Source organism: Chlorocebus sabaeus, chromosome 15 (assembly GCF_047675955.1).
Source record: "Chlorocebus sabaeus isolate Y175 chromosome 15, mChlSab1.0.hap1, whole genome shotgun sequence".
Classification (NCBI taxonomy): Eukaryota; Metazoa; Chordata; class Mammalia; order Primates; family Cercopithecidae; genus Chlorocebus; species Chlorocebus sabaeus.
Genome location: NC_132918.1, coordinates 15,250,296 through 15,264,087, shown reverse-complemented (window position 1 = coordinate 15,264,087; position 13,792 = coordinate 15,250,296). Strand labels below are relative to the sequence as shown.

Sequence of the window (13,792 nt, the reverse complement as noted above, 5' to 3'; positions counted from 1 at the left end):
ATAAACATCCAGAGTGACTCAGCAAGTTTAGAGCACAGGTGTATAACTCCACTTGTTATCACAGCCGTGTAGCCATAACATGGGAAGGCCATCACTTAGCTCTAAGCCACTATTGTCTGTAAAAGGTATAATTGCCCTGCTGACACTGTATGGGGTGCACTTGTGTCCAGAGAAAGAGAGAGTCAGAGCTGTCTGTCTTGCAGACAACCAAGGGGAAGCCAGGATACAGCTCAGCTCACTTGTGCTCAGAGAGAGAAAGAGTTAAGCTGCTGACCCTGAAGGCAAGGGAAAGCTGGCTGTGCAGCTGTGCATGGGAGTGGCTGGCTCAAGCAGCCATGACAGAGAGGACAGTGTAAGATAGCTGCTGATGAGAAAGCTGCTGAATAAAGCCATGTCTCATTTACCTGCTGTCTCTGGAGTGTTCTTCCAGCTCCATGCCCCACATCTACCCACACCCCTTTGACCTCAGCTGGGGCTGGACCCTAACCCTGAGCATAACAGCCTGTTCTTATTGCCTTAGGACTCGCTGTGTGAGTAATAAACCTTTTCTCAAGTTTCTCTGGTGTGTGGAATGTCTGCAGCGTCTACATCACATCTATAATAGGAAGGGGATCTATACCACCTTTAACTGTGACAATATGTACAGTCCTTTCTCAGAGGACTGACCAAATAATTTATGATTAATTATTTTCTGAGTTCCTAGGTTTTTGTAACCCACCTGTTCCCTTTTGTTTCCTTGATGTATTTGTTATTATTGGGGCATAACAAATTACCCAAAATTTAGTGTCTTAAAGCAAATGTTTATTATTTTAGTTTCTGAGGGTTGGGAATGTAGACATAGCTTAGATGGATGCCTCCGGTTCAAACTTTCTTATGCAGCTGTATTAGAATTGTTGGCAGAGGCTGTGGACTCATCTGAAGGCTTGACCGGTAGAGGAGAAATCAACTTCAAAGCTCTCTCACATGGTTGTTGGCAGGCTTTAGCTCCTTGTCACATGAGCCTCTCTCCCTGCTAGACTGCTTTGTAACATGTCAGCTGGCTTTCCCTAGGGTAAGTAATCCAACAAAGAGTGAAAGAGAACATGCCAAGACAGAAACCATAGTATTTTTATATCCTAATATTTAAACTGACCTCTTATTATGTCTGCTTAGTTCTATTCATTAGAAGCTTCATTAGGTCCAGCCTATCCTTAGGGGAGGGTCACGTATGAATGCACGACATGAGTATCAGGAAGTGGGGGTTTTGGAGACCATTGAATAAGCTCTCTGTTACACCCAGCCCTAGGGTAGTAGCTGTTTCCTGCTATTATCTCAGAACTAAAAAGTAACTTTGTGCTTCTTCATCTTCAGTGATTACACACTTGTGTAATCGGTGTTCTGATATTAAATCCCCTCTCTTTGAATAAAAAGCATGATTTATTTTTCCTGACTTGATAGTAAAAGACCCAAGACTAGGATCCTCTGCTGGAGTTTTTCTACATTTAATTCACAAATAAAGAGAGCATGGCATACTTTTACCCACATCCCATTGGCCTGAACTCAATCGCATGACTAATATAACTGCAAAGGTGGCTGAAAAACGCATGGAATACACAGATTTTAGTGAAAATAATAGTTTCTGCATGCTGATTATTTTTCAAGAAGTCATACACACACTGTCAGTACTTCCTAAGTACTACTTTCTAAGCTAAATAACTACTTGCTAAGCTAAATTCTTTACAAATACATTTTTTTCAAAAAACTCAAAACACTGCAAGCATGGTGATTCTAATTTATGGATTTTTTTTTCCTATTGAATTCTTCACGAGGAAAGTAATTTCCCCAAAATGTGCTGAAAGTAGTGGAAGCTTCATGTAGTCAATAATTTGGGTCTGTGATTCAAAGGTAATTTAATACTTTTTTCAATTATTATAGACTTAAAATATGAATAGTTGTTATACAGTGTTTTCATCAAAAATAGTAACTTTTAGAAACTCTGTATAACATATTATCATAAAATGCACTATAATTTATGCATAAATTTCTGTTTTTCTGAAGTTTAAAATCATTAGAAATGAAAACGAATCTTTATGTGTGAGGGCTTATCTATTATTTTCAAATACTATGTATCTTTATAGTCAACATGGATGTAGATTGAATCCATGGTTTAATTACCAAGCAAGAATTCTTAATAGTGAACTTCAGTACTTTCAGAGTTATGACAGGGAGATTACCCAACTTTAAAATAACTTTTCCAATTTTATCTGTTTATGTTTTATGAACACTTATGGTGTGCCATTTATAAAGATATAAATTCATAATATCGACAACTACAAAAAGAGTAGGCCCAGCTCTAAAGTAGCTCTAAAGGACCATAACTTCAATATTTTATTGAAGTTAAGCTGGTATAAATTAAAATAAGATTATTATAACTTTAGAATGTTTACTGTACTCCCCAATGTAACCACAAAGAAAGTAGATATAGAATATACACATAAAAATATGAGAAAGGAATGTAAATGTTTCACTAGAAACAATCAACTCAACAAAATGAAGACAATATTGCAGGAAATGAAATACAAAAAGCTATAAAGTATATAGAAAACAAATAGCAAAATGACAGAAGCAAGTTCCTCCTTATCAGTAATTACTTTAAACATAAATGAATTAAACTTTCCAATCAAAAGATGGAGATTAGCAGAATGGATAAAAAACAGGACCCAACTACAGTCATGCACTGCTTAACAACCAGGATTTGTCCTGAGAAATGTATCATTAGGCAATTTTATCACTGTGAGCATTATAGAGTGTACTTACACAAACCTAGATGGTCTAGTGTACATACACCTAGGCGATAAGCTATAGTCTATGGCTCCTAGGCTGCAAACATGTACAGCATATTATTGTACTGAATACCATAGGCAATTATATCACAATGATAGGTATTTTTTAAATCTAAACATATCCAAACATAACAACGAGGGAAGAGAGAGACCTTCTCATACTGTTTTATATTGTTTTAAACTCAGAAAAGAAAAGAGAAGCGAAACTAAAGGGAGGTAGCTCGGCACCTAAGGAACCAGACCCGAAACCAGGCATGGACTTGCCTGACCTAAGCCTGATAGTTAAAATTCGATCCCTGACCTAGCAACTGATGTCGTCTATAGATTCCAGACATTATATGGAAGGACACTCTGAAACTTCCCGTTCTGTTCTGTTTCACTCAGATCACTGGTGCTCGCAGCCCCTGTCACTTACACTTTGGCTTGCTCAATCAATTATCACCCTGTCACGTGGACACCCTTAGAGTTTTGAGCCCTTAAAAGAGACAGAAGTTGAGCACCTGACGAGCTCGGATTTTAAGATGCTAGCCTGCTGATGCTCCCAGCTGATTAAAGCCACTCCCTTCACTATCTTGGTGTCTGAGGGGTTTTGTCCGTGGCTCATCCTGCTACATTTCTCAGTTCCCTAACTGGGAAGTGAGGTGATTAACGGATGGTTGAGGCACCTCCTTAGGTGGCTTTAGACCGCCCTGTGGAACATCCCTGCGGGGGACTCTAACCAGCCAGAGCAACGTGGATCCTGAGAGCGCTCCTGGGTAGGCATTTGCCCTGGTGGGACGCCTCGCCAGAGCAGTGTGTCACAGGCCCCCATGGAGAATCAATGCAGTGGCTGAACACCGGGAAGGAACTGGCACTTGGAGTCCGGACATCTAAAACTTGGTAAGAGTAGTCTTTAGAACTTGCCCACTCCATTTGATTGGAAGCGTGGCCTGATCACCCATGGCGTGCCTTTATCGGCACTTTGGTTTTGATTTTGGTTTTGACTTGGTTCGAATTCCTTGACAGGACTGGTCTTAGGAACTTTCCCACGCCATTTGAGTGGAAGCTTGGCCTGATCATCCACGGGGTGCCTTTATCAGCACTTTAGTTTTGGTTTTGACTTAGTTTGAATTGCTTGACAGGACTGGTCTTAGGAACTTGTCTACTCTGTTTGAGTGAAGCGTGGCCTGATCACCCATGGTGTGCCTGTGCCGGCACTTTAGTTTTTGTTTTTGACCTGATTTGGATTGCTTGATACTTTGGTTTTGGTTTTGACCTGGCTTGAATTTCTGGATACTCTTATTTTGGTTTTGATTTTGATTTGGTGTAAACTGCAAAAGTGTGTGTGCCCTTTTTACCTGTACTTTGTTTTGTGGTGTGCGTGTCTTGTGAACATGGTGTTTTATCTCGAAGAAGCATGGGCCAGGCACAGATAAGCCCACCCCACTAAGAACTATGTTGAAAAATTTCAAGAAAGGATTTAAGGGAGATTATGGTGTTACTATGACACCAGGAAAACTTAGAACTTTGTGTGACACAGACTGGCCAGCATTAGAGGTAGGCTGGCCATCAGAAGGAAGCCTGGACAGGTCCCTTGTTTCAAAGGTATGGCACAAGGTAACCTGTAAGCCAGGGCACCCAGACCAGTTTCCATACATAAACACTTAGTTACAGCTGGTTTTAGACCCCCTTACTCCCCACAGTAGTTAAGAGAACAGCAGTATAAGTGGCTGGCAGAGGCAAGGAAAGACCAGCAGAGAGAAAGAGAGGAAAGAAACTGAGAGAAAAAGACGCAGAGAGAGAGAGAGGAAAAGACAGAGAGGAAGATACAGAGAGACAAAGAAGGAGTTAAGAAAAGAGAGAGAGACAGAGAGAGAGGCAGAAAGAGAGAAAAAGATAGAGGCAAAAGGAAAGGCAAAGAGAGAGAGAGAGAGAGAGAAATATACAAGTAGTTAAGAAAAAAAACAGTATACCCTATTCCTTTAAAAGCCAAGGTAAATTTAAAAACTATAATTGATAATTAAAGGTATTCTCCATAACCCTGTAACACTCTATTACCACTTTGTTGTCAGTATAAACAAAGGCGTATCCCGAAAGCACTGAGGCCTTCCTATCAAACATCCTTAACCCATAACCCATGGATGGCCCAGGTGCATTCAATCTGTAGCAGCAGCTGCTTTGCTAACAGAAAAAAAAAGTAAAAAAAAAAAAAAAAAGGGCCATCTATACCAATTCTAAGTTAATTTAGACTAAATGAGGTCTTATTAATAGTAAAGGATAATTGAAATCCCAAACTTACAAGGTTTTCAACAAAAGTAAAGTTTGCTAAAAGTTAATAGTGTAACATGTATTATAGTAACTTCTAATCTTGTGGCCTTAGACAGTCTAGTCCACAGAGTAGATAAAGTTTGCTTTAAAAAAAAAAAATGGTTATCTTAAAAGAAAGGAAAAAAAAGGGGGAGGCAGAATTTATGTAAAAAGAGTGTCATACAGTAAATTCTTGTCCTGAAATACAATAATTGGTTGTTTAAAGAAAGAAATGTTTGTAATAAGTCAGAAAGTTGAGACATGTCAAAAAATTGTCTGCCAAAGTTGTGAAAGAAAAAAATGTTATTAAAAATTTTATGCAAAAAATGTTGTATAATTTAAAAGTAATAAGGTCTCCTGAGTACTATTGAAGAAACAGTTTATGTGTAAGGTATATAAAGAAAGTAAAATATACCTCTGGTAAAAAGATTATAAGGAGGCATAAGAATATGGATTTTTACCTACATTAAAAAATTAAAAAATATATTGCTTTGAAAGTTAAGCAAGTTTTAAAACATTAATTGTAAAGAAAATTCTGTGTGTAAACATATTAGCTAAAGTTAAAAAGATATCATCCAGTTTTTCTGTGAACTAGACATTAAAGTAAAAACACAACAGGTTTTTCTTAAAGCACCAACTTGCTCTTTAACAAAAATTATAAAAAGTTAAAAAAGAGTCTATAAAATCTTACCTTATGGTCAAACATGAAAAATTAGATAAATATGTCTATAAGGTTTTATTAAAATTAAGTTTAACATTAATAACACACTAATATAAAGGTAAAATTTAGCTATCTGGTATAAAAATCATACAAGAAGTATTATTAAATAGAAAATGGTGTTTAGCTTTCTATAGTCTAAAAACTAATAAAAATTGGTGCTAAAGGAAACATTCATTTTACTAGAGGATCATAGAAATTAAAGACTTAAAACAAGCTTTGGCAATTAAGACAGCATACCAAGATGCAAATGCTATTTAGAATGGATCAAATATTCCATCCTCACATTAAACAAAAGCAATTACGCTTGTGCATATGGCAGGCCAGAGGACCAGATTGTCCCCTTTCCACTAAGGTGGTCCTCCAGTCAACCAAGCATGGGCTCCATGGTAGCTCTTTTCCAGGATTAGTTACAGCCTGGAGTAATAAGTTGTGTCCACCACTCTCTGCTATATCCCAAAGTCCAGCACCCTGTGGGTCAGCCCCTGAGGGCCATCCAGCCTCTATCTCCCAACACTAAGTTCACTTCATGTCTCTCACGACAGGGAGGAAACTTAGCATTCCTTAGAGACCTGAAGGGATGCAGTGAGCTTAAGAATTTTCAAGAGCTTATCAATTAGTCAGCCCTTGTTCATCCCCGAGCAGATGTGTGGTGGTATTGTGGTGGACCTTTACTAGGCACTCTGCCGAATAACTAGAATGGCACTTGTGCTTTAGTCCATTTGGCTATCCTTTTCACCCTGGCATTTCATCAACCAGAGGAAGAAAAAAAATAAGACATCATAAAGTGAGAGAAGTCGCTTATAGGTCTTTCAACTCTCACATCTATTTAGATGCAATTGGAGCCCCGCAAGGAATACCAGATCAATTTAAAGCTTGAAATCAAATAGTTACAGGATTTAAGTCAATATTTTGGTAGATGACAGTCAATAAAAATATAAATTAGATAAACTACACCTATTACAACCAACAGCAACAAGCTTTTCATAAGTTAAAAGAAAAACTCAGGTTGGCTCCAGCCCTGAGGCTACCTGACCTGACAAAACTTTTCACACTCTATGTGTCAAAAAAAAAAAAAAAAAAAAAAAAAATGGCAGTTGGAGTTTTAAACCAGACTGTAGGGCCCTGGCCAAGGCCAGTGGCCTATCTCTCAAAACAACTAGACAACGTTTCCAAAGGCTGGCCCCCATGTCTAAGGGCCCTGGCAGCAACAGCCCTGTTAGCACAAGAAGCAGATAAGCTAACTCTTAGGGAAAACTTAAACATAAAGTCCCCCCATGCTGTGGTGACTTTAATAAATACCAAATGACACCATTAGCAAAGAAATGCTAGACTAACTAGATACCAAAGCTTGCTCTGTGAAAATCCCTGCATAACCACTGAAGTTTACAACACCCTAAACTCCGCCACCTTTCTCCTAGTATCAGAGATCCCAGTTAAACCTAATTGTGTAGAAGTATTGGACTCAGTTTATTCTAGTAGGCCCAACCTCCAAGCCCATTCTTAAACATCAGTAGACTAGGAGCTGCACGTGGATAGAGGCAGCTTTGCCAACCCCTGCAAAGTGACTCTGAAAAAGATGACAAGCCCTGCTCCAGTCACACCCAGAAGCTGACTGGTCCATGCACAGCTGAAGCATGAAGAAACTCATTGCGGGACTCATTTTCCTTAAACTTAGACTTGTACAGTAAAGACTTCAACTGACCTTCCTCAGACGGAGGACTGTTCCCCTTATATACATCAAGTCACTGAGGTAGGACAAAAGATTGCTACAGTCCTATTATTTTATGGTTATTATAAGTGTACCAGGACTCTAAAAGAAACTTGTTTGTATAATACTATTCTATCTATGTAGCCCAGGAAATAACCAACCCGATGCGTGTTATTACCCATTTTAAGCCTCCCATGATCACAGTTTTAAAAATAAAACTAAGGACTGGTCCTTTTCTAGGCGACACAAGTGAAGTAATAGCTAGGACAGAAGAAAGAGAGGTCCCCAAGCATATAACCCTAAAATTTAATGCTTGTGCCACTATCAATAGCAATCGGCATAAAATAAGATGCAGTTCTTTAAATTAAAAAAAAAAAAAAAGTTACATGGCAGGAAGTATATCTGCCATGAATTAAGCTCATGTGCAAATGTGTGTAATTATTGGTCTTGTGTCATCTAGACTACTTAAAAAAAGGATGAAAAAGATCCTGTTTAGCTCCAAAAAGGAGAAGGCAGCCCCTCCTGTACGAGTGGAAGCTGCAACCCCTTCAAATTAGTAATTACAAATCCCTTAAACCCAAGGTGGGAAAAAGGAGAACACGTATCTCTGGCCATCAATAGAAAAGGACTAGATCCCGAGTAAATATCTTAGTAAAAAAGGAGGTTCGTAAACCCTCTCCGGAACCAGTATTTCAGACTTTCTATGATGAACTAAATGTGCCAGTACCAGGGACTCCAGGAAAAAACCAGAAATTTGTTTTTGCAATTAGCCAAGCATGTAGCCCAGTCTCTAAATGTCACTTCATGTTATGTTTATGGAGAAATTGTAATAAGAGATCAATGGCCATAAGAAGTCCAAGAATTAGTGCCTACAGACCCAGTTCCTGATGAATTCTTGGCCCAAAAGAATCACCATGATCATTTCTAGGTTCTAAAAGTCTCAATTATTAGACAATACTGCATAGCTAAAAAAAAAAAAGAAAGAATTCACTCATTCTGTAGGATGACTTAGTTGCCTAGGACAAAAACTAGGTAATGGTACCACAAAAACAGTTACATGGTGGAGTTCAAACCATACAGATAAAAATCCATTCAGTAAATTTCCAAAGTTGAAGACCATTTAGGCCCACCCAGAATCCCACCGGGACTGGACGGCCCCCACTGGGCTATACTGGATATATAGACATACAGCCTACGCTAAGTTGTCTGACCAGTGGACAGGTAGTTGTGTTATTGGCACTATTAAACCATCACTCTTCCCACTGCCCATAAAAACTGGCAAACTCCTGGGCTTCCCTGTCTACGCTTCCTGCGAAAAGTGAAACATAGCCATAGATAATTAAAAAGATGATGAATGGCCTCCTAAAAAAATTAAACAATACTGTAGCCCTGCCACTTAGACACAAGATGGCTCATTGGGATGCTGGACCCGCATTTACATGCTCAACCGAATCATATGGTTGCAAGCTGTTTCAGAAATCATCACTAACAAAACCGGTCAAGGCTTGACTATTCTGGCCTGGCAAGAAACTCAGGTAAGAAATGCTATCTATCAAAATAGATTGGCGCTCGGCTACTTGCTAGCAGCTGAAAGAGAGGTCTATAAGAAATTTCACCTTACTAATTACTGTCTACACATAGATCAGCAAAGGCAAGTACTTAAAGGCATAGTTAAAAATATGACAAAACTGACACATGTGCCCGTACAAGTGCAGCATGGATTCGACCCTGAAGCCATGTTTAAAAGGTGGTTCTCAGCACTAGGAAGATTTAAAACTCTTTTAATAGGAGTTATCATAGTAACAGAAACCTGCTTACTGCTCCCTTGTTTGCTACCTGTACTTCTTCTAACGATAAAAAGCTTCATTGCTACCTTAGTTCACCAGAATGCTTCAGCACAAGTGTACTATATGAATCACTATCAATCTATTGCACAAGAAGACATAAATAGCGAAAATAAGAGTGAGAACTCCCGCTAATAAAAAGTGAGAGTCTCAAAGGGAGGAAATGAGGGAAGAGAGAGACCCTCTCACACTGTTTTATATTACTCTATACTCAGAAAAGAAAAGAGAAGCAAAACTAAAGGCAAGTAGAACGGCGCCTAGGGACCAGACCCAAAACCAGGCCTGGGCCTGCCTGACCTAAGCCTGATAGTTAAAATTCGACCCCTGACCAAGCAACTGATGTTATCTATAGATTCCAGACATTATATGGAAGGACACTGTGAACCTCCCATTCTGTTCTGTTTCACTCTGACCACCAGTGCTCGCAGCCCCTGTCACTTACCCCCTGGCTTGCTTAATCAATCACGACCCTCTTACGCAGACCCCCTTAGAGTTGTGAGCCCTTAAAAAGGGACAGAAGTTGAGCACCTGACAAGCTCGGATTTTAAGACGCTAGCCTGCTGATGCTCCCAGCGTATTAAAGTCACTCCCTTCACTATCTCGGTGTCTGAGGGGTTTTGTCTGCAGTTCGTCCTGCTACAACAAAGTTGTAGTAAAAATAAAGTATTCTAATTGTATGGGACCACCATCATATCTTTAGTCCACTGTTGACCAAAATATTATTATGTGGCACACAACTGTATCTGTGTCTACAAAACAGTCATTTTAGATCCAAAGATGCAAATAGATTGAAAGTGAAAAGAGGGAAAAATATGTTTCCTGCAAATATTAATAGTAACCAAAAGACAGCAAGGGTGGTTATACTAAAATCAGACAAAATAGACTTTACATCAACAAGTTTTACAAGATAAAGGATAATACATATTAGTAATAAGTTTTATACAACAAGATATAACAATGATTAATATTTATACACCTATATAAGACCATCAAATGTTGGAAGAAAACCAGACAGAATTGAAAGGAGAAATAGGCAATTCTACAACAATTGGAGACTTCAATATCCTATTCTCAATAATGGACAGTACAACTAGATGGAATAGGACAGTAGAAGACTTAAACAACACAATACACCAACTAGATCCACTAGATATGTACCTTCCAGTCTATCCAATAACGGAATACACATTCTTCCCTAGAGAACAATAGACATTTTCATAGACCATATGCTAGATCACAAATTAGGTCTCAACAGAATTAAAAAGACAAACAGCATACAAAGTATATTCTCCAACCCCAATGAGTTACAGTTAGAAAACAATAACAGCAGGAGAAATTCACAAATGTGAGGAAATTAAACAGTCTTACACAACCACTGTATCAAAGAAGAAATCACAGGAAAATTACGTAAAGTTAAAGATAAATGAAAAAGGAAACACAGCACCAAAACTCATGGTACTAGTGAAAGAAGTGCTAAGCATCAAATTCACAGCCATAAACGCTTACGTCAAGAGCCAAGAAAGTTCTCAAATCAACAACTTAACTTTACAGCTTAAGAAACTTGAAAAAGAATAAGCTAAATGCAAAACTATTAGAAGGAAGGAAATAATAAAGACTAGAGCATAGATCAACAAAATAGAAATAAAAAAATAGAGAAAATTAATGGAACCAAAAGTTGGTTCTTTGAAAAGATCAACAAGATTGACAAACTTTAGCAAGATGAACAAAAAAGAAAAGACGATTCAAATTACTAAAATAAAAAATGAAAATGGGGACATTATTATTGATTCTACAGAAATAAAAAAAGATTATGAGAGTACTATAAACAATTGTATGCCAACAAATTGGATAATCTAAATGATATAAATAAATTCCTAGAAATGCAAAACCCATGGAAACTAAATCACAAAGAAATACAAAACACTGAGTAGACCTATAGCTACTAACAAAACTGAATCAGTGTAAGATATATATATATATAAAAGGATATTTTGCCTTTTCTTATACATTCAATACAACAGAGAATACTTCACCTCTAATCACTAAGGTATGTGGGAATTTCTCCCCACCCATGAAACAAACAGTTCAGCAACTGACACCAGCTGGCTGTCCTATAATTCAACTCAATTTGTAACTATCTAACTGGTAATAGTGTCAGATCCCACAGGCTGAGGGCTCAGTTCCACATGGGTGCTCCCCACTTCAGATGCCAGTCAGTTGCAACCACAAGTTATGATCTGTGCTTCCGATCAACCAGTCATTAATCAGGGTTCCCACAACTCCCAGGTTTAAGTAATTTGCTAGAATGGCTTGTAGAACTCAAGGAAACACTTATTTATGTGTACCCATTTATTATTTTAAAATATTACAAAAGATACAGATGTATGGCCAGATGGAAAAGATACAGAGGGCAAGGTGTGTGGGAAAAAGCACAGAACTTTCATGGCCTCCCTAGGTGCACCATCCTCCAGGAAACTCTATGTGTTCAAATATCTAGAAGCTCTCCAAACCCTGTCCTTTGGGGTTTTTATGGAGGCTTTATTATGTAGACATGGTTGATTACATCAATGGCCATTGGTGATCAAACTTATCTTCAGCCCCTCTCCTCCCCCAAGGTGCGGTGTGTGTGACTGAAAGTTCCAATCCTCTTTTTTTGGTCCAGTCACATTTCTACGTGTCTGCAGATCACAGATCATATCTTTTTTGTCTAACTGCAATTCTACATGGCTGCCCATTCTTAATCAAACTTAAACCTAAAAATAGCTTTCCCTAGGTTTTTGGTCTTCATTTCTGAAGACTCCTGTGTCATGTAAAACTTCGATTAAATAAATTTGTTATGCTTTTGTCTTGTTACTTTTCTTTTGTTATAGGAATCTTGGCCATGAGGAAAGGCATCATATCTGTCCATCCCTACACACCCATTAGGATGGCTACAATCAGAAAAACAGAAATAAAAAGTGTTGGTGAGGATGTATAGTTGAAACTCTTTGCACTGTTGGTGGGAATGTAAAATGGTGCAGCCACTGTGGAAAATACTATCGTAGTTCCACAAATATAAAAACAGAATTGCTATATGATCTAGCAATTCCAATTCCTGGTTATGGATCCAAAATAAGTGAAAAAAGAGTCTCAGAAAGATATTTGTACACCCAGGCTCACAGCTGCATTATTTATAATAGCTAAACATAGAAGCAATCCAAGTGTCCATCAAAGTGTTCAAGAATGCTACTGGCTGACAGTTAAAATGAATTCCCTGTGTTAAAATAGAGCAAGGTGACCATAACTGGGTGAAGGAATAGCCATGTACTCTTTGTTCTCAGAAAGAGGCTGTAAAAGTGTCACAGAGTCTTTCTTTTTGCAATCAAGCCAAACCAGTTCCTGTTATTGGAACTGAGATAGACTGCAGCTGGAAGTTCTCAAACTGACAACAAACAGATCACCTGAGGCCAGCCAAAAAAGAGACACTTGTGATGTCTTGCTTAGTTTATCCAGTCCAAACCTGGCACCTAATTTCCACCCTACCCTCATCCTGTCGTTTTTGCCTTTATAATCTCCTACTCTCTGACCCCTCCTTGAGGCACGCTTTCAATCTACACCAGAGACTACATCTTCCCAATCCACAGATTGCTTTTAGAAAATAAATTTCTCCTTTGCTTCCACAGACATCATTGGTCTTTTGTTAACAGAAGGATGAATGGATAATCAATATGTGGTACATGGGGAGCTAAATGTTTAAAGGGTACGGATTTTCAGTTTTATAAGATGAAAAGAGTTCTAAAGGTAGATGCTGGTGATATATGCACAATAATTATGAATATTTAATATCACTGAACTATATACTTAAAAATTATTGATGATAAATTTTATGTTGTATTTTACCACAATAAAAAATGGAAAAAAGGACTTTCAAAAGTAATGTTTAATTACTTAAGAATGTCTACTTGTTTCCAAAAATTAAAAACATAGGGTGACCACTCTTAAACCCACCTCAAATATCTAAAAAGGTTAGAGTGCTATGGATTTGAATAGTTTCAAGTAGACCTCTTCTAAAATATGTACATCAGTTTTCATAAACACATATACATGGTTGACAGGAAAAAAACAAGAATCTGCATCTTTTGTTTGGTTTTTGTTTTTGGTGAGTTCTATCTTCCCTATTACTATTTTTATTATTTAGTTTTTAAATTTTAAACTTTTTTACATTTCAGTAGTTTCAGGGATACAAGTGGCCTTTGATTACATGGATGAATTGTATAGTGCTAAAGTTTAGGATTGTAGCGCACCTGTCACTCAAGGATTGTACATTGTACCCAACAGATAATCTTTCATCGCTTACCCTCCTTCTTCTCTCCCACTCTGTCTCCAATATCAATTATATCACTCGGTATGCCTTTGCTTATCCATAACTTAG

At 38.0% G+C, this 13,792-nt stretch overlaps 1 protein-coding gene across 1 annotated transcript in view; it reads left to right on the top strand.

Moving 5' to 3' along the window:
- LOC140713568 (uncharacterized) overlaps nucleotides 1–13,792 on the top strand; it is a 364,738-nt gene that overhangs the window by 6,139 nt on the left and 344,807 nt on the right. The window contains exon 2 of the mRNA XM_073023825.1: nucleotides 814–930. Within this exon, the coding sequence (XP_072879926.1) occupies nucleotides 814–930 (117 nt within the window). The remainder of the gene's footprint in view (nucleotides 1–813; nucleotides 931–13,792) is intronic.